The 25,247-nt window shown below is 41.9% G+C and overlaps 1 protein-coding gene across 1 annotated transcript in view; it reads left to right on the top strand.

The window, feature by feature from the left end:
- Positions 1-25,247, top strand: part of LOC139330722 (collagen alpha-1(XXIV) chain-like) — an 87,159-nt gene that overhangs the window by 13,049 nt on the left and 48,863 nt on the right. The window contains exons 3-14 of the mRNA XM_070961804.1: positions 2,326-3,707; positions 7,001-7,054; positions 11,167-11,220; positions 15,579-15,632; positions 16,927-16,980; positions 19,555-19,599; positions 20,224-20,277; positions 20,727-20,771; positions 22,211-22,264; positions 22,810-22,854; positions 23,701-23,754; positions 24,173-24,217. Of these exons, the coding sequence (XP_070817905.1) occupies positions 2,326-3,707; positions 7,001-7,054; positions 11,167-11,220; positions 15,579-15,632; positions 16,927-16,980; positions 19,555-19,599; positions 20,224-20,277; positions 20,727-20,771; positions 22,211-22,264; positions 22,810-22,854; positions 23,701-23,754; positions 24,173-24,217 (1,940 nt within the window). The remainder of the gene's footprint in view (positions 1-2,325; positions 3,708-7,000; positions 7,055-11,166; positions 11,221-15,578; positions 15,633-16,926; positions 16,981-19,554; positions 19,600-20,223; positions 20,278-20,726; positions 20,772-22,210; positions 22,265-22,809; positions 22,855-23,700; positions 23,755-24,172; positions 24,218-25,247) is intronic.

Genomic DNA, 25,247 nt, shown 5'->3' with positions numbered 1-25,247 from the left:
CCGCATCCAAGTCTATGTATGTACTCTATGTCTTTTTTCTGTTTATCACAGTTTCACAGCAGAGAAAGAATTCTTCTCTTTTCTGAACATCTATAGCAGAAACAATACTAGTAGACTACTTCTAACCTATCACAAAGTCTGCAGTAGCTATATACATACTCTATAAAATTATGTTAAAATTCTTTAAAATGATTGTCACAACTTGTTTTTTCGGGGATCTAGAAATCCACACCTGTAGACTGAGGCCACGCATTCTGTAGTGTGCATACCAACTATACTGTTGTTCTGGTATTTCCAGAATGTGAACATTTCAGAAGTAAAAACAGGATTTATTTAACAATACTCACTGTTGAAAAAGGAAAGCATGTATGGTTAAGTCTTAATACAAAGTCTCCATCTGTTTGCTTGTTCAAACCTTTCTGCTGTTGACAGAAGTTTTAAGTTATTGGCAGTTTGATTTGATCCCTCCACCAAGGTGAAAGGTCAAAAGGTTGTACATGTGCAGCTCATCTGAAATAGGCATGTTGTAGCTTTGAAGTGTTTTTTTTTTTCTTTTAGCATAGCATTCTTCACCATCGTGAAACCACAATGCTCTTAGTAAGAATGCAGCCTTTCAAATCACCTTTAACAGGTAATAAAAAGTATAGAAGACAATGGTGCAGTTCAAAGCTTTGCTCTGTAGATGCAGATCATGGGATAGGTTTGTACATTCAGTTCCTCTTCAGTAATACAGAATCAAACAATCTCTCTATGAAAGCTGGCTCCTGAAACACAGAGGAGGAGCTGCTTCAGAGGAAGGTAGTGTCTCTGGATTAGCAATGAAAATACTGCAAACCGCCCCTGAGATCTCCCCACCAAAATAGATGCACTCACATACGCACATGTGCCACAAACACATGGCTTCTGTATCGCTGCTGCCTCGGTGTGCTAGCACACTCAGAGATGCACACACTCATTGACATTGTATTTCCTCCTCTTTTTCTCACATGTGCACACACACAGAGACATAGAGGTCAGGTCAGCTTCTAAAATGACTGACCTGTCTGCAATGCTGTAGACATTTACAATTACAATTTGTGTCAGGTAATCTTGTTCCCATTTGTCATATTAATACGACTACTAGGCTTTAGACTTCATTGTCCCAGAGGGAGATTTGTTTTCATGGCCAGCTCAACTCAGAAACACACAGATAATAATAATAATAATATAATTTTTATCATTACTGGCTGCTCAGTCCTGACATCTGCGACACATGTGACACTTTGCCCTAAAGCTTAGTGATCTGTCTGTTCTGCTTGGCTCAAAGCCGAAACTGCATACAATACCCTCTAAATAATGTTTAAGTGCTTTTGCCTGGCTGTCCCTCACTGTCAGCACAGTTAACATAAATTCTTTGAAGAATTACCTGTGGGCAAGGGAAAAGAATGACAGGAGCATTCGGAGGAAAGCTGCTCTCATGAATCTCTGTTGGCAGATTGATTCAAAAAGGCTGTGTGGATTGGTTTCCTGTATCCTAGTTTGGCCCCATCCCTCACTAGTCCCCTCTAGTCATCTGGGACACAGCTGCCTTTCTGGTACTTACTCCAAAAGAAAAATCAGGAGCAGTCATGAGCATCATGGGAGACAGTTGTATGGGTATAATTTCTGACCAGTGACTTTGTTCTTTCCCAGTCATGTCACTTGAGGACAGGTTATGTAATTTTCCACATTTGTTTGCATTTGTAGCAAAGCCATATCTTTCTTGAATTAAAATTAGCAGCCGTGGAGGAAGGATAAGCAAGTCTTTTTTTGTTTGTGATGATTTGATGTTTCCCAATGATTGTAATCTGACATGTAGTTAAAGGTGTACTATTCAGGATTTTCCTAAAAAGCTTAATCATCACATGCATTTTTCTTCGCAGAGACCTTGCCCTGTATTTTCTTATTGTTTGCAGGGTTTGGGTTAGGACTTGAACTTGGCACTTCACAGTTACATGATATAAGCTAGCTTTGACTGCTGGACCAGTCTTAATATAATACAATTTCCAGTCTTCTAATGAAATCTGTGGGTGCATTGTCATCTGTCCTTACAATCCAGACTTATTGTACTATTGTGTTTCTTAAAATCCACTGCAAGTACAAAGCTCAAGTCAACATTAAGTCCATAAAGACTGCCCCACTAAAGTTTTATTCCAATATGGTTTCATATATTTGAAGTTGTATTGGTCAATTTATCTGGTAGTGAGTACCTTAAATAAGTTTTTAGAAATGAATTAGTGAAAGCCTACCTGCTTTGTGATTCAGTCTCAGCATGTTAAACATACCATTGTCTCCTCTGTCCTTCAGGAGTGGATATCCTCTTTCGATTGGGGCTTACTGCTCAAAGCAATGCAGACAATCCCTACGAGAGGACAAGATCACCTTCGACTACTCACACCACTGCTCCCTCACCTTTGAACCTTCCTGTTTCCGGATATGGGGTACTACTCGACTCAAACTCCCTCTATGAGGCTCCAGCGGGCAGTCTCTTCCCATCAGAGATTGGCGAAGAGTTTTCTGTTGTGATTAGCCTAAGCTCCTGGCGAGCAAACAATGCTTTTCTTTTTAGTGTCAAAGATGGCAGGGACAGGCTGCGTTTTGGCATTCAACTGCTGCCACGCAGAGTGGTGGTGTACACTGCTGAAAAAGCCCCCATCTACTTCACCTACAACTGGCAGGATGGGCGCCAGCACCCTTTTGCTATTGGCGTTCATGCACGCTCAGTGTCCTTCTATGCGGATTGTGGGGCAGTGCAGCAGCGGGAGCAGACCCTGGGGAGATCTCAGACACTGCGGGATTCCGGGGGTCTCTTCACTCTGGGGAGGATGAACTCCAAAGCGGCACCATTCAATGGTCGAGTCTGCCAACTCGATATCTATCCATCAGCCCAAGCTGCCGCTCACTACTGCAATTACCTTAAAACACAGTGCCGGCTGGCCGACACTTACCGATTGCCTTTATCACATCCTGGTTTGGATATTGAGGCAAATAACCCTCCTTCTAACTCCATAGCAAAGTCCTTTGTTGGAGTAACCGCAACCCATCATACCCCCATAAAAACCACAGCAGCTTTCAGACTGTCCCCTGGTAGTTTGGTCACACAGTACTCAACTCTGAGCCCATCAGTACAGCCTCAAAGGGGGGACGAGAGCCACATTTCCACATTGGATTCCCTCGCTCATTCCACCACATCCTTGCTTCAGCCTGACAGCCCTACCTTAAGCACTCTGAGTGGACAAGCAGTTCTGGATCTCGCTCATAGCACAACTGTCACCACTGCAAAAAATGTGTTGGGAAAAGGGAGTAGTCCCGAGGGGGACACTGATCACTCTGAAAACAGCACAGAGGAAGAGAGCAGCTCTGGGAACCTGCAGAGTCCAGATGCCACCACCGGTCTGATTTCTGCAGCAAGGCAAAGTCGAGTGAAGGAAGGACTCAGGAACAACTCCATCACCAGCTCCAGGGACTTTGTGGCCCAAGAGACTTATCAGCTCATGGAGACTCATCTGAGAGCCAACAGTACCACTTTGTACCGGGAGAATCAAGTGGACACCTCAGAACAGCATGATCTGGATGGCAGCTATGATGATATAGACATGGGAGGATATGATTATGGATATGAGGAGCCAGACTTCTTATATGACTATGAATATGGTTTCCGTGGCCCCAAAGGAGAGCCAGGTCCTCTGGTAAGTGGCTGAATTTCTGAATGACAAGCAGAGTTTATGGAAGTGTTCAAAGAGCTGAAACGTCAGTGCATTGCTGTACATCATGAGGAAAATACAAGGCAGTCAAAGCTAATTTATGGCTACTATTTGAATGTTATGTAAAATGTGGCTTTCTTACATACACCAGGTTATATGTAAAGATATTTGGGGAGGGCGGTGTCGTGATTAAGAAGTGATGACATGTCCAACCACTGTTCTTTTTTCATGTATCTACAAGTTGTTAAAATAACATGCGTTCCCTACACTGCCAGCCACTTTTGCTCTTAGGTTAGAGAGGATAAGTCACCTGACGGTTGGAGGTATAGAGTGGCAAGAAAAATTAGCTGTCCATCCAGCCTTATGATGTAATCAGGTTGCCTCTGAATTGGCTTTTATAGCTCAGATTTTCAGGTATTGCTTATGTTTCCATTACTGAGATGTGTCAGGTTTTTCTGTCTCATCTCCTCAAACTTAGGAGAGTATGTAATGATGTAAGATGTCTCGACTCATCCACAAGTTTCCATACTACTCCCTCAGTTACAAAGTGCCTGCAGGTTTGTCGGTGGGACACAGCTTTGCCAGCACTGAGTTGTTGCAACTTATCTTTGTTCTTCACGTCTGAGACCCTGAGCACATTGTACTGCTGTATTACAAGCCTGGTTGAGTCTAAACTGCAGGTCATTTCACAATTTGGTGAAAATATGGATGAATTAGCTGTTATCTTAAAAGTGTATGTCTTGACTGCTCTGACAACTTTGATTCAGGTCTGTAATGAATGTTGGGTCAGCTGAAGGTCAGTGGCTCACTCAATCTATGTCACTTACTTCTTTGTTGAAACATGAAAACAAGCTGGTTTACTTCACTGGAAGTATTTCACATGTTGCACTCACATAACCAGACAATACAGTAGCATGTGTACAGGCTGCCTCTGGCCTCAGTAGATGTTCCATGATCAATAATTTGTGTTACAGCACATTTACTTAATATTTACTTTGCTCTTATGCTACATAATTTACAGCATCTTATCTATCTATCTATCTATCTATCTATCTATCTATCTATCTATCTATCTATCTATCTATCTATCTATCTATCTATCTATCTATCTATCTATCTATCTATCTATCTATCTATCTAAATAAACAAAACCTGCATATTAGAAATTTATTTTGTTCTCTTGGACACACTAGAGAAACACTGATACCAATAAAGATGTTGCTCAGATGTCAATACTAACTGAGACAACTGGATTGGGCATCAGTGACAATGGGATTATCTTGTATTTGATACCATTATTTTAATAAATAAAATAGCTCTGGATAAAACAAAGTACCCATTGACATTAAAAGTACTTTCAGAGTAGAAGTGCTAATATGATAGGTTGTCAGTAAGAGTGAAAAAGGATAACTAAACCTTTTATGCCAGATGAACCTGCATTTTTTTTCACTTGAGCCCCATGTGTAGGAAACCTCAGACGTACCAATCCAGGGACTCTTTTTTTTCACTCTTTCTTTTGTGAATTGTCAGATGGAACCTGATTGGATCAGGGTTGACTATAGGTGATTATGACCGTGCCTCAGAGTACATCTCAACACTTCAAAGGGAGGGTGGAAGTGTGGACTTCAATCGGTCATCACTGCCGCAATGCATTTCCCTTCTTGGTAATGTCTCAGTGGCATGGTCTTACCAATTGACCACATTGGGCAACAGTGCAGTGGGTATTGTGATTCTGATTCAAAGTTATTGTCACACAATGCAGCAAGTTCAAAAGATGATTCATTCTACCCTTTAACTGACTTCTTGAATTGACTCCACTGGGAAAGATTTGACCCTTGTCTTGGCAGCACAGCTGAATATTATTATTTTATTGCATGAATGCCTCGGTTTCATTTAGGCCCTGTTGTTGTGGCGATGGCAGTGGTGTGCTCACAGTTTCCATGTGTCTGTGCGTGGGAGTTCAGAGGAACAAACAGCTGTTTCTTTATTCATATCTCCCTCTGTGCCCACCTACTGCTCTGATGGGGGATAAGGATGCTCCAGAGCACCCCATAATAATCTCTTGCCATAGCAACAATTTAGAATAGTAAGTGCAACAGAACAACAAACAACAAATGATTGGCTCTTCTGTTTCTCATTCTTTAAGTTTATTCAAACTCCCCTTTAGCAGTAATAACATACTTCAGTGAACTCAGCTGACCTTTCTTTGAGAAACTTCAGTAATCCATTCTGTTTGTTTTGTTGACTTTGTTTATGACTATGAATATATATATCAGATAGCCTCTTTGAAAGCCATTTTCTTGTCAGATGTTAGACCAAGCCAGTCAGTAAGGAAGATATGTTTTCACTGCAGGACAGAACAGACATGCCAGTGCATTTTTAAGGAGCCGTAGACAAAATATGCTGGCAGCAATTACTCAGCAGCATGAGTTATGGATGGAATGGCCAATACAAAAACTTTCTTTATCCCCAGAGGCAAGTGTTAATATATTGCAGTGAAAGGGGATATCCTTTGCTCTTTAAAGTCAGGAACCAGCAACTGAAAACGAGAAATTTTGTCTCACATCCTTCAACAATAAGAAAACGTAATGTCACAAGTGCACCCAGCAGAGCAAGGGGGCCCTCAGCCTCATTTGGTTCCCAAGATATGGAGATAATGTATATCTGTCTCATTCAATTTAGACATCAGAAGAGGTACCAAGAATCAAGTTTTGAGCTCTCAATTGTGTAAATTTTACTTTTTTTTCCCTCTTTGGTTAGACTTTGACAGTTAGCCAATTAAAAGCCATCTAGTAAGACATTTACTGAGAAAAGGTTTACAGGCCTGATGTACATGATGAACTTATAGAGTTTGTTTCTAATACTAAAACTTCAAATGCTCTAAGAAACTTTGGGCTCAATGAGGCTTAGCACCAGAACATGACATGCAGTTGTTCCATATGTTTCATGCTACGCTTTTCCATAATAAAGGATTATTTTAATCCCATAGGATGACCAAAGGCTGGTGGTTCAATCTTATCTTGAAAATGTAACTCGACCTCTCTGCTCAGAGCTTTCCTATTAGAACTTTTAGTAGGAAAACTTTTCTTTGAACTTCATAGGTCTTACGTAAATATAGCACATACTCATCATTGCTGAGGCCTGGACAGTGAACTGCATGTTATTGCTTGCCATTTATATACCCCATCTCTCTTTTCTTTATCTCTTTCACTCCCTCTCTCCCTCTCTCTACAACATTCCCATTTCTCTCTCCCTGTCCCCTCGTCTCTCTGATTTAGGGTCCTCCTGGTCCCCCTGGTTTACCTGGTCCTCCAGGAAAAAGAGGTTCACGGGTGAGTAACTTTTTTTTAGTTGCTAGACTGATCCCAGATAATATGAACATAAACACCTTATGGGAGGTCGTAAAAGGAAAACAGATAAGAAAAAAAAAGCTGCTGGCCTCAATAAGGGGCCATCATAGCCCGGAAAGTATCAAGGTTTGATCACTGAGTCACTATGAAGATGTTAAGGTCAGGTTGTTTTGGTCTTTAGGGAAGTGGACTTGCTAATAAATAGCACAGTGTTTTGCCTGTATTTACCATCACAATCCAGCTGCAACTGTTAAGAGGTGTTGACAGACATGTTTGTGGTTATTGTGATTAAATTCAGGAAGAAGTCTTGCTTTGGAAAGGCTCATGACAATTAGATTCACTTCGAGGAGGCAGGCAGCATTGTTTACTTGTCTGCACTTTGGAGCATCAAGGTTGAGTGACCAAACTGTTCCAGATGCAACTAGCTGCAGCAGCGTTGACGGCGGCGGCACAGGCTGAGTTCCCACTCTGATCTTGAGACTATACTTTATGCAACTGCCAGGGCTGTCATGATGCAATGCTGCGATAATGCCACAGGCCCTGGAGGCATCTTTAAACAGATCATAACACATTTGCTAAATTGATGTGGTATGTGTTAGAGGGAAGGTGTATAAATGCTCCACTCTTGGTCTTTGTAGAAGTTCTACCCTGCAGAGCAACATCTTCATAGCTAATTTAAGGCAGGGAATGTAAATATCTGTAGTACGTCAGTGCTTGATTATGTAAAGACAGTTTTGAACACCTGTTTTCGAAACCACATCAGACAATAATTCTTAAATATCCAAATAATTACCTGTGACAAATCTCTGATTATTTACACAGGAAAATGTGGCTAGTACATGTTCAGTGCATGAGACAGGTTGAGCATTTTTGCTGGACGACCCTGCGTTTTACTGAAGCCCCCCGTGTTGCCATCTTTCCTGCGTCAATGGACTGGCCCCATTCAAATGAATGAGAGGGCGGTGCTTTTTTCACGCAGGGTTGTAGTTGGTCTGAATGTGGCCTTATGCTCTCCTGTATTTTAATAGAGAACGCGACAGGCAGACTAGAAGGCAGATAGACTGGAAGACAAACTGGTAGACAGTAAGACATTAACCCCATAGGCTGAGTTATGAAGTGGAAATAGGGGGAGGCTTGGAATCATTATGTGGTGGGAAGCTAAGGGCAGTATGCGGTGCTGAGTCTCTGCAGTCTCAGGACAAAGCAGCACTTGTTTTGTTGCCTCTAATTGTTAACGTTATCCGACTTAGAGCCTGTGAATGTGGGCACACCATTGTTGTGGGCATTTATTGTGGAAACACACTTACTTCAGAGTTTGTTTTATTCGAAGCACTCCCTGAAGGTGGCATTTTAAGTATTGAGGAGGTGATTGACACTGCAAACGTGTTTTAGGAAGAAAAAGGCTGCAGTCAAGTTTTATATTGCTGTTTTACCTTTTTGCAAACAAGCAGCTTTTTTTTTTATTGTTCTGCATTTCCTAGCCAAATACATATCATGTACAGTAATGCCCATAGAGATTGGTTAATTTTGACTTTGAGGTGGGTCTAAGTAAAACATTTAGTAAATTCAAATTTACGTCTCTTTTATCACATTTGATCAAACATTTGCTAAAACTTTTAACCAAATGATGACTTTAAGAGTTGACTTTCTATTCTTTGATTTTCTATGGGCAACACGCTGTTGTGGATTTCGGGCATAGACTACTGATGTTCAAAATGAGAGAGAGAGAGAGAGAGAGAGAGAGAGAGAGAGAGAGAGAGAGAGAGAGAGAGGGAGAGAGAGAGGGAGATCCTTCCTCCTGGCTCTTGGCTCTGGTGCAGAGAATGTCTGGCCTGCAAGCAGCAGGGTTACAGATGTGCAGGAATGTAGTTTATTCTTGGTGTGTGTGTGTGTACGTGCTTGCATTTGAATGTGCACATCTAGTTGTAGGCATACATCTGTATGTATGATTGTACATTCACTGCACATGTGCGACGTTCAAGGAATGAAATTTTAGTGCTAGTTGCTATGTTTATTGTAAGTATGTATGGTATGTGCAATTCTGATCATCTGATAACTGAGGGAGGTATCTCACTATGGGAAGCCCCCTCTGTCATTCTCAATCACAGAAGCTCCAAGACCACTATGTCTGTCACAGGGTAGGCCAGTCATCTGAATGACAGCTGTTGGCCCAGCTCCCTGTATAACAACCTGTGCCCCAAACACTGTAATTCTTCCTCATGCCCAAAAACATGCAAGCCAGGCAGTGCCGTGAGATGCCTCACTGTGGGAGATGTGGCCCCCTGCTGAATTGCATTTTCTGAAGCCCATAGCACCTTGACCCAGGAAGATCCACAACATGTAGCCCCCCCCATGGACAAATACACACCTGCGATGAACCCACACTAAGGACTGCACCAATGACGGCGCCTTGACGTCAAGGCAGTAAATCCGAATAAATGTGTGTGGACATGTCCAGCTTGCAGTTGCAGCTTGAAGTCCCCACACAACCCTAGCAGCCAGGGTTGGCTGCAAAAGAGCTGCACTGGTTCTGCCAATTGTTGCGTGCTGAGCCAATATGGAGTTGTCTGAATGAAGGATAGGCACTGCTCCCTCACTCACAGCAGGACCTGTCAGCCTGAGGGGTGGAAACTATGGGTTAGTGATATGACCTTAAGTTTGTATCACAGGATTCAGGAGTTCTATCTGTTTTCATTTTATTTGCCATGTAAGGAAACTTATCTTATGAAGAGAAATTATTTTAGAAAATGGATGTGTTCAGTGGCTCCAAATACAAATGAAAATGAGCTATAGGCCTTGAGCTTCAGTTTTCAGGTGAATCCTGCTTTGTAATACCCCTCAAAGCAGTCTGAAGTAAAATAATTAGCACACACATATATATATACACATACATATATAACAGCAGAGAAATTGGCATGCATTGCTCATAATGTTGCCCTCCACACTCTGTGTTACCAGAGTCGGTGTTATAGTAAAGAACATAGTAGTTAATGGATAAAACTCCAGTTTTATGATTACGTGCTTAGTCCTCCATAGACCTGCATGTTACTGCAGCCACACAGTAAAGCACATTGTTTTTGCAAAAACAATTATCACAGTAATGACCGTATTGCAAAATGCATATCGTGGTAGAACATGACACCAGAGATGGTGACAAAACCAGTACCCCTAATGGGAACATGGACAGCAGCTTTCGCTTTGCAAAAATACTGGACTCAATGATGGGGGTAGAGGCAGAGTGGGACACTAGATGTGGCTGGCAGGCACTGAAAGAAAGAAAACACTAAGGGGAGTCCAAAAGCCTAAACAAAATCCAACATAAGCGCAGTCCTGGTGAATTAGGCTAAATTCAACTTTTTAAAGATTGTCCAATAGATACTCACATGGAGAAAACTGGCAACTAGAGTTAAAGAAAGCCAGACTTGTACACTGCTGGTCTGATGAACCTGATGCACAGCAGGTTCGCAGGCGATTAGGCAAGAGACAGCAGAATGGAGGAGAACACCCAGCCTTAGGCAGACAAGAGAACAGACAGACAGACAAATAACACAAAGGGAAAGGGGAAAAGGAGAATACTAGGAACAGACAGGAGAGCAGATCCTAACAGCAGCATGTTCAGCCACGGATGAGCTACCATGTCCATTTCTTGTGGTATGTCTTTGTTCCTTGACAAACAGAACAGAGGTCACTGAGTGTTTTTGTGTGATGCAAAGTGATCTCTCCCACTCTAGGTGAAGCATGTTGTCCACTCCCCATAGAGAGGATTCCCCCTGAAGAGCAATCCACTCCACTAACTTACTGGGAACATGCGTTGCACCTAATGAGAATAAGGGTTTGGTGCTCCATATTATGTTTGTGGGCCAGTCTGTGTAACAAGAGTGATTGATTGACCGTGATTGGTCATTCCAGAAGGCGCTTCTCATGGTCAGATAGTGACCAGGCTTTGAAAGAGAACTGCACTATTTACTGATTCCGGAGTAACTATTTTCTTTCGTGAGAACACCTTCATTTTATCTCTCTTTCATTCAGATTGCTGCTGTTGTCAACAATACACAGTAATTTAATGTTGTGTTCTCTGTCTGCATCTGTTCCAGGGTCCCACCGGCCCACATGGAAACCCAGGACAGCCTGGCTTACCTGGACCCAAGGTTAGTGACCTTCTCCCATTGTAGAGATATCAGCTCGCTGAGATTGCTAGACGGGGCTCTGGTTAGTATCTGTCTGTGTGGACGGCCAGAGGAGTTCCCTCAGAGCTATGTTTTTGTTAATCTTATTCGTAACTGAGATAATCTTGATTAGGACTATGGATGAAAAACATTGAACAGCTCAGTGTGTTGCACTGATGCTGGAGACAAGGCCAAGTGCAACCTTTCTTTAAGCATAATGGTGAGTTCACTCAGAGGTTCATCAAAGAATTCAATTTATAGCAAATGGATTTAGAGTTGGATTTGGTGGAAGAGGCTGAGCTGTTGAGGGAGCTCTCAACAAATCTGAGAAGTGACGAGGATCCTGCTGAGAGACTTAATACTCCTTAGTAAACACATTACATTATATCTTAGTTAAATCAACGATACAAACTACCATATGAGCATATGTCTAAAGAAAATTCCATGGTCTTGTATTGTTTTCAGGTCGTGCTTCATGCTGTATGTATTCTACTTAAATCAAATTTCAGTTGAACTGCTGCCGCAAAGGATTTTGTCATGAAATTCAAGAAAATGTGAACAATTTGAACTTTAACCATATGATTGATTGTATACTGTGGCAGGCTGCACCCAAAGTTAAAGACTTCAAAGTCATGTGCTTTCATATCTCTATAATTTCCTGTCACATAAGTGGGGATAAATGTGATTGCACCATTGTTTCTAATTGAACTGGGAGTCTTATTTACTGTACAGTAAAATTGAGATTTGAAAGAAGGATGTGGCGAGCCTGAGCTCTCTGTACTGCCTGAGGAAGTTTGCTGTCATTGTACAGACTGGCCTGCCAACCGCCAATGACAGGCCGACCCGAGAGCGAGACATGACCAAACCAACTCTTTGACTCTTTTCTGATCAAAGTTCACCAACCATCTCCTGTCTCTGCTGGGCAAAACACCAGACTGTGTATGGCCATAGTCCACGACAGTTGCACAATCAATCAAAACTTCCCTAACACTTCTTTTTGCCAGAGGAACAAAATGACAGCAGCAATTTCACAAAGGTTCTCCAAATCTCTGACAGTCTGTCAATTCCACAAAGAAGAGGAGCTCTAAAACCTGACAACTTGGGGACTGTTTGAAATCTTCTGTGCATAGTTTTCTAATTTATATCATCCATGAAAAACCATCAAGGACATTGTGAAAACTGTTAGCTAATGCTAGCTGACACGTTGGGACCTGCTGCTCACTCCTGTTGCACGTGTCTACTTCAGGAGGTGGTTGGGGTAAAATGAGTTGTGTGCTGAGTATTGTGGTTTGTGTAGGATTACAAAATGACCTGCGTTTGTTGTAATCAGTATATCATTTTAAGTTTAATACTGACATTAAGACTAATGTTTAAAAGTAGTATGTACTATTTATGTTATGCCCAAACATGACCCAAAATATGCATGTGTGTAGACCTTGTTAGGAGATTGCTGCATCTCGACAGGTCAGTGAATTGTCTGTTAGATCTTATACACTCACAAAAGTGTAATCTGCTGTCCTTAGTTTTTAACAAATGGCATCAATTATTGCAGAGTCTGACGTGTTGTTCCCTGAGGAGCCAATCTCTGCTGCTCAGAGTGTGTGCAAGTGTGATTTAACCAGACACAGCCAGATGTAGGCAAGCATGATAATAATGAGCCAGTGTGTTGTCACAGTGTAGCTGGAAAGACTGGAGGAGACGAGGGAAGTTGTTGGCCTAAATGACATAACCCTTAGCCTAGATCATTGTTCTCCTGGTTTTCACCACTGAGCATAATTGTCCTGGCTCATTAGCCATGACACTGACTTCAAATATTAGGGAAAAAGAAAGACAGAAAAAACCATCTGGTAAGCTTTTTCCAGCATGGGACCAGATGTAAAGAATATGTTGGTACAAGTGAGTAAGGATGTGGGCAGCTCTGTGCAGATGGTTGTGGTGACTGTGGTCCCGACTGGCGACCACAAAGTGGCTGCATACACCATGCACACAGTGGGAGAACAGTCATGCTATAGGAGCAGAAACAAAAGCTAAGTGTATGGTCCAGCCTCCCCTCCTTGGTCTTTTGATGTGAAACTTTCTGCTTGTAAGTGATAGCTCCTGACTTGACATTTTAGGTAGACATAGACTAACTTAAACTTTAAAACTAACATGAAACGAATGAAAAGCACTTGAGCTCACTGAGTTGCAATGTCTTCGCCTCCCTCACCCCGCACACATAAAGAGAGGAATGTTCTGTTTTTCTCTTCGATCATTAAGCAGTGCAGGGAGATAGATGGATTTGTTCTGTGTCACCTCTGACCTTGCTGGGACACTGTGCATGTTTGGGTAAGGACCTCCAGTTGGTTATTATGAAATATGGGGCAGCTGTGTGCGCGTGCAAAACCAAAATCAGTGCATCTAATACCACGGTGACCTATTGGTGAGTCATTCTCACACCCCCGACCCCTCTGTGGAGGCGGAACAGGGATTGAGAGACTCTTTGTCTCAGTTTGGGAAAATATGTCCAGTTGAAATGTGTTTGGTTACTAGGGCTTATACAGAGGAATATGGTCCCTGATGCTGAGCTCAGTTGACATGTGCTTTAAGCACAGTTTGAAATGTTATGACGATGTGCTTGCAGGACTTAAAAGCGCCTTTCAGTCTGCTTCATGCACTGCTAACTTTTTTTTTTTTTTTTTTTTCCAAAAAGAAAGAAACCCTGGTTTTATGCTGTGCTTGAGTTTGTGCTCTCCCACTGGCAAGCTTTTCCATACCTCACTGGGTGTCAAAACTGGAAATGTGATGCTAAAAATCCAAGTACCTGTTTGGAGTGTTTACGGGCAGCTATTCAGGAGGATCTGTGTATCTGAACACTGGCTTAGCACCTTACACCGGAGCCAGCTGAAAATCTTAGATGATACATTGCGTGTTCAGAAGTCAACACCTCATCACATGTACACACCACATTTTGAACCATCAGAGAAGCTATTGTAGTGTATTGATTGAGACTGTTTTAATGTCTTTTCTTACTGTCCAAACTCCTTTTTTTTCCTGGTCATTTCAATTTTTGAAATATAAAGAAGGGTGTACTGATGTATTTCCTTGGCTGTTTCTCCTGCCCCAATGGAATTGGTAACCATTCAACAATACCTGAGCATGAAATTTAGAGTGTTGACAGAAACAAGTCAGATAATCAGATGAAATTGTTGTGCCTTGAAATTGAGGTCTCTTAACTTTGCTGCTTAGGCATTTCATAACACAGCTGTAGATGCACAACTATCTGGAAGGATGTTTGAGTTTAAATTTTATTTTTAGATTTATGACAATAGAAATTGTTTTATTACCCCAATTCACATCAGTCTGGGAAGAAAAGCTCTGAGAACTCTGGCTGTTGAAATGTAATATTGCCGGTCTGTGGAAATGCACTGAGCATCAGCTCCATTCTGGCAGACTTTGACATATTGTCCGCCTTGTGGGAATTGCACATGTGGTCTGAGAGGACACAGAAACTGAGTGAGGTCTGAGGCCTCAAAGGCTTTTCTGCTTCATTGCTAAGTGTCTCATTTGGTCACTGTGCAGAAATGTGGATGCCAAGTCTACAATAATTTCTAGCTTAGTATTTTATATGAAGAATTGCACGCAATTGTAAGTATTATGCTCAAAGATCAATGGTCTTTGCCAAGCTGCAGTGCTTTCATGAACTGCTGCTTATAAATTAAAGAAAAAGCATGTTTGCAAGACATGTATGCAACATCGTAGACTTCACTCATGGATTTCTAAAGGGACATTTCAGGGTTTGCAATTTTTATGCCCGCTGCCATCTGGTTGGTTGTTTCAGGCCACAGTAACCCAATTTGTACAGCAGTGTGGTTACAAGATTTATTGTGAATTTACTGAAGCCTGATATTTCAGCTGCAAATTTCATGTTTTGAATTTAAAAAACTTCATGCTCTCTATGATAAGAGTCTATAGATAAAGCCACACGTTTTGATATTGTAACATTATCAGAGTAAATTCACCCAGTTATTATGTTGTGCATCACTGGGTTTGATTTTGTGCAAGGTCTGGCTTACGTGATGGTTTGAAGGGAACATCTGTTTTCCAACAGGAAGTAATGAGTTTATGGGCCGAGCAGTCTAGATTTTGAGAAAAAGAAAACATGCAAATTCATCCTACTGACTTCACTTCTGTCTTCACAATTTTTAGGCTTAGCCAAGGTTTCATTTCAGACTTAGTCTGTTCAAGTGAAGGATATTCATGGCTGTATTATAGAAAACTTTTGCTGCCAGTAAGTGATACATTGAAAATAAACTTTAGTTGCTTTATGTGCCCTTAACCCTGTGACTCTGTTTCTTTTCTAGGGTTCAAAGGGAGACCCTGGGCTGTCTCCAGGCCAGGCTCCACCAGGAGAGAAGGTAAGAAATCTACCACCACTCTCCAACCCGACTCCCTGTCCCTCTGTGTTTCTCTTAGGCCCTTTTCACCTCAGTGTCTTTACAGTGTGTTTCTCTTCTGTTCGCCCTGTCTGTCACACCGCCTTTACTCCCATGACTGGTGGCATTTCACCTCAGCTGGTAGTCAGTTTGCTTAATCAGTAATCTGAGCATGGGTCACTCACGTCTCAATGATTTCTAGTTAGTGGATGATGAAAAAATTCCATTTCATAACATGTTTTTTGTATATATGTGACAGAGTGCTCAATCAGTGAGGTTGAGAATCTGGTTTTCCTCATCCAATTTAATTCATTCAGCAGCCTCCTCTTAACCCACTCTCTGCACTTCTGACTCATTTTATTATCAGTCATTGCCTGGCCTCACCACAGCTGGTCTCCCTTACGCTCTCCATCTTTGTCTCTTTTTCTTCCATCACAGTAATGATTTTGTTGAGCCACACTGCTAAATGTCTTCAGCTGATTCAGCTCTGAAAAGTAGCTTTCGCCCATTAAGCTTTCATGCTCTCTGCACTCTTTCACTTTTGTTAGCTTTATCCCTCTCCTAGCATATTTGTCTGTATTGTCTTATCTGTTTTTTCATGATAAGCGATTGTTGCTAAGCATGTGGTTTTGTTTAGAAGCGGCTTGAATAAGAAACCTAAAATAAACCAATGGTACAGTAGACGCTGCCTGAAGTAGAAATCACATTTTAACTGTCCACATCACTTACCTGTGGAAAATCTACTGATTGTTCCTGCTCAAAATAGACATTAGATTTTTTTGCAGTGATCCTAAATAATGATGAATGATGGAGAGTCTGTTGAACCATTGCCTTGTTGTTCATTTGTTAACTAAGATAAAAAAAAAAGAATTAATGAGCTTTTTGTGCTGCTATTTAGTGTTAAGTCATTTATTCATTTGATGGTCTGTGTTAACTGTAAGAGAGCTAAAGCAATGAACTGCTTTTCTTAACATACTTTTCTAAAGTGTAGAACTACTCATTGTTATAATGCCTCAATAAAGTTTTTCCCATGGAATCGGTGGATTACTTTTTCAATTCAATTCAATTTTATTTGTATATCGCCAAATCACAACAGAAGTTGTCTCAGGACACTTTCCATATAGAGCTGGTACAGACCAAGCTCTTTTATCTACAAAGAAACCAACAATTTTTGCAGATGTCAATCTTACTACATTCATCTGTTTAATGGCGGAGCGCATTGCATGCCGCTTTTTTGAAAATGTTATGATACTCTCTCTTTCACTTATTCTAATAGGGGGACAGAGGTCCACCAGGTCTGCTTGGGCTGGATGGATTTCCAGGTCTACCGGTAAGGTTTATTATGTTAAACTGCTTGTGTTTAAACTAGCTGCTGATGCTGAAGATAGAAGAAGGCTTTGTTTGCATGAACTGTCCAACACTTTGTCAAGAAATCTATTGGACCCCTGCTTATATTTTACTTCTGAAATTACAGTGTGTTTTGAATTCTCTCTATCACTGTGAGGCAAAAGTAGGTTTTGCATGTATATGATTGGTTCATACAAGTGAATGGTTTCTAGAATTGAGTTTAAGATTTAAGTATAAAAGTAACTGACACTGTATCTGTAATCCCACTGTGATCTCCCCCACACTGTTAGCCACAGCCTTTAACGAGGCCTCTTAATGTGGTCAGTATTAGGTTACCCTGGCAGAGACAGCCTACAGCCCACCCTGCTCCCTGTCTGACTTCAGTCACACACACACACACACACACACACACACACACATATATATATATATATATATAAAACCTTCCTAGTTTCTTACTTCATCTGTCTACCTCACACTGTCTTCTTGTTCGCTGTCTTTGCATACCTCTCTCACTGAATATATTTCCATCTGTGTCAGTCAGAGCATCAGATCTGTTAGGATTTGGTGCTGCCTCACTTAAACCTGATAGGCTTTGAGGTCAAGGTCAAAGGTCATCCAAAAGAGGAAAGGCATCCTGCCCAGGGCTAGAGGGTCAATGACATGCACAGTATCCCATGCCTCCTCAGGTCAGCAATTGTGATGCCTAAAGATGGAGAATTTTATTGACATTGCTATCAGTCAAAAGAAGGACCTTGGCATTCTCTGAGTCCACCTGTGGACACACACACAGGTCAGGTCACTCTGCTGTGGTAGGTCACCCTCATGGCTTTGTCTGCACAGTTGTCCAGGTAGCCTCTGATTGAAACTTAGACTGGTCTTCACATAGCTGGCCTTCACCTTGCGTCCCAGGAGGTCGTCCCAGTGTTTGCAGTAGCTGAACCTAATATACCCAGCGCACGAACCGTGTCCCGTCAAGTATTTTCAGAGGAAATAACTGGCTCGGGGCCTGCGCTCTTTACCCCCAAGTGGGCCTTTTATTGAGTGTGAAGGTTCATATGTCACAACCTCGGAAGCACACGGCGGAGTCAATGGAACCGTTCAAGGTCTCTCACTGCCCCAAAAAGGTACTGACCTGGCTCTGACCTTGTGTTTGGGGCTGTAAACATCTGTTGTTGATCAAGGGAAAAATATATGGTCTTAAGAGAAGAAAAGCTCTCATTTACCAAACAATAAATCCTGTTAATTTTCCAACGAAATGCTTGCTTAACTAAATGTGGAATCTGGCACAAAACTGATTGAGGATTAGAATGAGTCAGCTATTAATCTTCTAGGATGTCTTTATGTTTCAGTTGTGTCAGTTTCCTTTTAAACCTCACCCACACTTTACTCTGCAAAAGATTCACATTGAAACTATTGGCCAGAACCCAAAATGGGCCATGGACTGGTTATCAGATACACTACACAGGACAAAGGGGATAATGTATTTTAATAAGCAATCTTTTCTTATATAGAGAATGAAACTTTAAAACACACATACAAATATGCTGTATTATCACCTATCATCACACACCACAACTAATCTCCTTCACAATCTCTGCCCAACAATAACACGTACAGACCATATGGATGTTAATACTGACCAACACTTTTTAAGTATCAGTCTTGCATGCATGGAGATTTACAGTCAGAATTAGCCTGCTAGTTCCCATTCACACCATCCTCACCATCCAACATACTGGCTGCCGAAGAGGATACAGATTCCTAGATCCCTTAGCATCCCTCAGGTGTCTCTGGGATGGATGCATGCCACAAACATACATAATTGAAATGCAGAGCATTATTGAGATTTGTAATAAGAGCAACACCTCTGCAGTTCTGTATCAGATGATTCACTAGCAGTCGTTTTGAAATGCAGTGTCCTTTGCAGTGTTGGTTGCTCGGTACACCACCTGGTCCAGACTGAAATATATCTGCTATGACATGGATTGCCATGAAACTTAATGCAGACATTCATGGTCCAGACATGACTTTGGTGATTCCTTGACTTTTTCCCCTCTGACCCCACCAGCAGGTTGACGGTTTTGCCTTTTGGTGAAATGCCTCAACAACTATTCGGTACCTTTCCATGAAATTTGGTACAAATATCTATGGTTCTCAGAGGATGAATCCTAGTGATTTAAGTGATCCACTGACTTTTACTTTAGTGCCGCCGTGAGGTTTTGTGTTAAAGTCTTGACAGCTAGTGACTGACCTTAACTTGACCTTTAGTGGAATGCCATCGTCTGGTCTAAAATTTCATCTGACTGATACTTTGACATATGAGCAAATCCCTACAACACTTATGCCATTGCAGTCAGTCTCAGCTGTACTTTGTGTTTAGCTTGTTGTTTGTCATGTCAACATGCTCACTTTATCCTTAAGCTCAAAGCACTGCTGAGATGCCTCAAAGCCTAAGTACGTATAGACCTACTAGCTACTGGCTCGAGAATCTTAGTGTTCATAGTGTTTTTACATGAAATGACTCAAAAGATATTTGTGTATTCCATTTTTCAAGGGTCCTAAAGGTTATCCAGGGCCACCCGGACTGCCAGGAGAACAGGTAAGTTTGTGTCGTGGGGGTGTGTGCGTGTGCAAAACAAAAATTTTTATTTAGCCAGATTCAGTCGTTAGCACTGATGGGACATGGACTATTGGAGTCATTAGCATTCCTATACACATCAACATTCATACACAAACAAGAATTGATCCATGTTTTTATGTGCACATACACACACAAAACACACAGTTGTGCTTTTGTGCGTCACCAGCCAGTTACGTCAGTCCTTTAGCTGTCCCCTCTAGTCAGTAGTTCCCTTTATCTTCTTTTTAATCCTCTTCTTTTTGATGGAAAAACTCTTAACCTCATCAAAATGCTAACAATTAACAAGATTACACAGACCTGACAGCATCAGCTGAATGTTTAAAGATGAAAGTGTAATGTGTCATTTTAACAGTGGGAAAAACAGCAGAGTGAGTAAGTGAGGGAGGGGTGGGCTGGAGGGATGTAGAAAGGTACAGTTAATAGACAGGATTGTCTTGGTGGAGGCTGAATGAACAGTGCTTGTTTTATTCCTCAGTTGGCAATGCTGGTAGAGGTTCCTGTGTCTCCTCTTTCGCTTTATCCATCCATCTAATCTCCCTATTCACCGTTCATTCATTCTCTGCCTCTCTGTCTCTGCTGCAGGGCATACCAGGACCTCCTGGGGAAGCCGGGGCTGCAGGTTACCCTGGCAGGCAGGTGCAGTGAAAAATACAAAAATATGCTTCCAGTTCCTCCATTGATCCTCTTCCATTCATCGTTTTTCTACTAATAACACTACAGAGAATATACAGCAATAATGATGATTGCATAATGCACTACCCATTTTGGATTTGGAATTAAGGGGTAGAAAACTGCCATGGAGTTTACAATGAAATGCATTTCCCTGATGGATGGTCCGCTGATGTCCTTTTATATGTGCAGTCTGTGGACCATGTGCACTGCCAGCAGTACAGACAAAGTATATAAAGTGCAACTTAAAGTATAAAAACCATGTGTTTTCTTTTAGCTGTCAGTCAAATCTGTGTACTTCTCTCATCAGGCCATTCAGATCCTTATGTATTTAGGTTTGCTTCAGCATGTCAGTTCACTGAGATTGCAGCTGCTGTGACAATAGGTCCTCCTCACCAGTCTTTCCTTTGCTGCAGGGCTCAGCTGGACCACAAGGTAACCCAGGTCCTAAAGGTGTACGTGTAAGTACAAGTGGCTCTCTGCTCTCACTCTGCCCTCTTTTCTTCTGCAGCACTGGATTGAACACTTAATTTCCTGAAAGGATTAGGACAGTGTCAGGCCCTCTGCCTCAGTCAAGAGAGACTTCCCGGGATCTGAGTTGTATTTCAGACATACTGCCTGACGTGTGACTGCTTGTGGGGGCTGCTCCACGCTCTGGGTTGTCTCTATAAAGACTGGCTAGTTCCTGCTAGTATCATTCCTCAGCGAGCAGGAATGCCCCCAAAAACAAGAGAACAGAAGAAAGACAAGAGGACAGAGGACAAACAGATGGGAGAAAGTATGATAACAGACGGAAGGGAGTGAAATGAGCTAATGAGAGAAGGGACTTGCATGGAGCGTTGCAGCTTAAAAAAAGAGGAAAGCTGGGATTACTATGTCAGAGTGAGGCGCGCAGGTGAAAAAGAGCCCCAGAGACACACAGTGCAAGGATAAAATATGAGTGAGACAGAAAAAGAAGATGGAAGGGAATGATTACTCATACATACCAACTACGTCCTGCACCAATTCATAGAAATATTTGAATCCAAAAAAAACAAGCTCACAGTCATCCAGATACCAGAATGACAGCAGAGCTAATATAGGGTTTTATATTAAAAATATGATGTGGGAGAGTTAGACTACAAGACACAACTAATTATAATATGATAGACCTTTATTTGTAATGGCTGACACATCATCAGATACTCCAGCACCTCTAGTATATGCATTGACTTGCATGTGTTGGATTCATTCACTGTTTGATAAAGCCAACGCATCCAGATACAGTAAGCAAATACCACAGCAGGTGGGAAGCACAGCGCTCCAAATGAAAAGATGAAACTTGGCGTCTCAAACCTCTGAAATGACACTGTTGACGTGTTGGAGGTGTAACAGAGGGAATGAAATCTCCACTTTAATCCGACAAAAATTTGGTTGATTCGTGGTCTCAGACCTGGAGGTGCAGATAGTGATCCAGCCCACATCGTACTCAGCAGCAAATTCCAAATTGAATTCCACTGAACGACAAGTTGCAGTAACACACCAACATATGCAGCAGAGCGTAAGCAAACAGGGAAGAAGAAGAAGAGTGCTTTCAAGTAACAGATAGATTTAACGCAGCATTGAAAAAAATTATAATTCGGCTTTGCACTTATTTTAAGAGGAAGGAAATGCATTAATACCTTTGTTAGAGCTCATGGATGCAATAACTTTGGTGAAACAGTGATGCAAACAGAGCTTTTGCACTTACAAAGAATGTAAAGAGAGTTTGTATGAACAGAATAACACACAGCAACCTGCCCATTGGCTCCACATGGTCCTCTAGAATCTCCCACAGGATACGTCCGGGTCACTGCTGAAAAACATGGTTTTGTTGTAATGTTCGAACAATATTGAGATGTAAAATTTTGCTAATTTCCAGGGTTTCATCGGGCCTCCTGGTGTTGCTGGGCCGCTGGGTCTGGAGGGGGAGAAAGTGAGTGATGTTTCTTTGTATTCAGTTACATGATGTCAGTAATCCCTCTAATAATGTCCTCCTCTTCATGTCTTCTCAGTCCATTTGTCTTCCCCTCTTTTGTCTGATACTTGGTACCTCTCTGAGCTTTTGTTTACAACTGAAAATTGTTAACAGAAACAAATGTGGGGGAAATTGACAGTTTCCATTTAGGCAATTACTGAATGACGTCACTCATTCCTTCATTCTTTTGAGATTCCAGTCTCATGGAAATCCTGGTCTTCACCTCTCTGTTGTGGCTTGCAGCACATGTGCTTGCTTTGTGCCAAGGGAACTATTAATTCATTGTGATGAATCAGTTTTTGAATCCTTGCTCAGGCCATATTAAGAATCTCTCTCAATTTCATGGTATTACAGGTGGGTGGTTGTGCTACATTTTATCCAGAGAGATATATAGAAAAGATTGGAAGAACTCTTCCTTCTCACTCCTCTATAGTCTGTAAAGTCTGTTGTGTGGTTGTATATCCTACATTTGAGACATTTATCCTCTTGTTTTTCTTTTGAAGGGTATCCCTGGTCCTGTTGGAAAACCTGGTCCCAAAGGAAGACACGTAATAATGAATACATTTTAATTTCTCCCCTTTCTCGACCCCAAATAATTTTCATCCATCAATAGCTACGAGGGGACAGCTGCAGGTGTGATAGTCTGTGTTATCTTGGAAAATCAGGGAGATAAAAATGTCAAAATCGTTAGATATGTTATCCATCTCTTAATATATACAGCATGTCCTCTTAAAATAGCAGTAATTCATATTCACAAAAGCCCCAGGAGCAACCAAAGGAGATTCATTTGTATGCTGCAACTGTTGTGAATGTGTTAAACCAGCAGGACGCTGAGGACCACTGGTTCAACAGGGCAGAGAGAGAGAAAAGAAAATAAAGAGCTCCTTCACAGATTTAACACTATTCAAGGTGTGGCAAATCACACTGGAAATGTTTAATGGAATATATTTTGGCGTAAGTCCTGCAATACCAAGTTTGTTCCAGGGTGGCATTCAGAAAAAACCCAGTTAGATTAATACAGACACAGATGGAATTTCGAAGTTGGGCCCTCACACTGTGAAACGTTAATGTTTAAAAACAAGCCCTAGCTTTTCTGCGTTGAAGTTGCCAAGCGGGCAGACAGCCCAGTGTCTCTTTCATCCAAAGGGTTTTTTTCTGGAATGCTGAGCGATGTCTGGCTAACTGGATCAAAGTCTGTGGCCTCAGGGCTGCTGTAAGCCAGTCCACCATTTCACCAATGCACTGGCTAATTGTGCTTCATTAAAGGGCATTATTTCGCAGCATGTAAAAGCAAAATGTGATCTTGATCAACAAATTGTATGCAAGTGGAAGGTGTAAGTGGCAGTGGTTGCCCTGACCTTCTTAAACTGAATGTGGATGATCTTCCCTCGCAGGGTGTGGTGGGTGACGTTGGCGAGAGGGGGCCTCCTGGTCCTGATGGCAATGAGGTGAGAACTCTTGTTTGCCTCCTGGTGAACTCAACTGTCCTCTTTTTTGTCCCACACTTTTCATCTACCTCCACCTTTCTGCCTTCCATCTCTAAAGCCTGGCTCTCCCTGCTTGTTGCTTGTCCTCTCTCATCAGTGACTCTGCGTGCAAGTGCACAATGCCACGCTATTTCCTGCTTAAACCTGTTCGGATGGCTTGTTGTCATCACTTCCAAAATGTATCCATAGCATGAAACACAAGCAATTCATTTTGGGTTTCAGCCATAAATTTGTTTCAATGTTTTATCACCCCAGATGTGAGCAGATGAAAACATAGTCACACTTGCAGTATTTCCATTGTAGCCTTGGAAATGAGGAATGTGCAATGCTGTAAGTGTCCTGTCCTGTGTACTTAGGATGTTGCTGTGATGTTTCACAGGGGCCTGTTGGTGGGACTGGCATTAGCGGCTTTCCCGGCCTAAGGGTGAGTATCAGTTTTGTAATGTTATCATTTTTATTAATGTGTGACATTTCCCACGCCAAACACGCACTGTTTGATCTGTCATTCACTTGACTCACAGTTCCGCTTCTGTCACTCTTGTTCTTGTTTCCGTGATTGCTTGTCTGTCCGTCTTTCTCTGTGCTCGTCTGTCTTCAGCGGTTAGATTTGGGTTTGGATGATAGATAGCAGGATGTGCTGAACTTGAGCCAGGATTTAAACTTACATTTGGGCAAATTTTTCACTTTGACTGTAATGGAGATGTAGAGAGTGGAGTTTAAATGATTATTGGTGGCAATCTTGGCAAAAATGTTTTCCTACCTGCTCTGCCTGAGTCATTGACAAGTGACTGCTGACTCCTCGGTGTACAAAATTGGACTTGTATACACACATTCACATACACAACATGAAATACTGTCAGCATAAACAGATCCAGTGAGCTGATTGGATGAAGACTGCGAGAACATAAAACGTTCAAAGCAGCCATGTGACCAAGTAAGCCACATGTGCCGTTCCCATTGTATGCAGATTGTATGCAGCAGTCACTCTGTGTTTCATCATGGGCTCTGACCGCATTTGTTCATGGTTGTGGAAGTTGTGACAAACACTGTTATTGGTGTACATCAAATGTCAGTTTGAAAATGAAGAAAAGTCCGCTGTCTATCTACCATAAAGAAAACACTTTCGCAGCTCTCCCTGTCACTTTCAGTAATCGTCCAGTGTGTGGGCTTGTTTGAAAACATCACTCAGAGACCTTAAATGTTACCAGCATAACCACCTGGGAGGCACCGTCTTATTACTGCGGAGAGAAGAAATCGACTGTCGCAGGCTTTACTGTGGAATGTACAAGTGTTAAAAAGCCTTGAGTTCACAGAGGCCTCGAAAACAGCCCCCAGTTCATGTCAGCAACACAGATACATGTGCATGGCACCTTTCCTGTGCCATCATTTCAAGCTTCATTTACACTGGTTCTCTGTCAGGGCGTGGGGATTTATGGGGGTGCTTGAAGGGTCAC

The sequence above is a fragment of the Chaetodon trifascialis genome, chromosome 4 (assembly GCF_039877785.1).
Source record: "Chaetodon trifascialis isolate fChaTrf1 chromosome 4, fChaTrf1.hap1, whole genome shotgun sequence".
Classification (NCBI taxonomy): domain Eukaryota; kingdom Metazoa; phylum Chordata; class Actinopteri; order Chaetodontiformes; family Chaetodontidae; genus Chaetodon; species Chaetodon trifascialis.
Note: the sequence above shows the minus strand (reverse complement) of the source record. Positions and strands in the feature narration are given on the sequence as shown.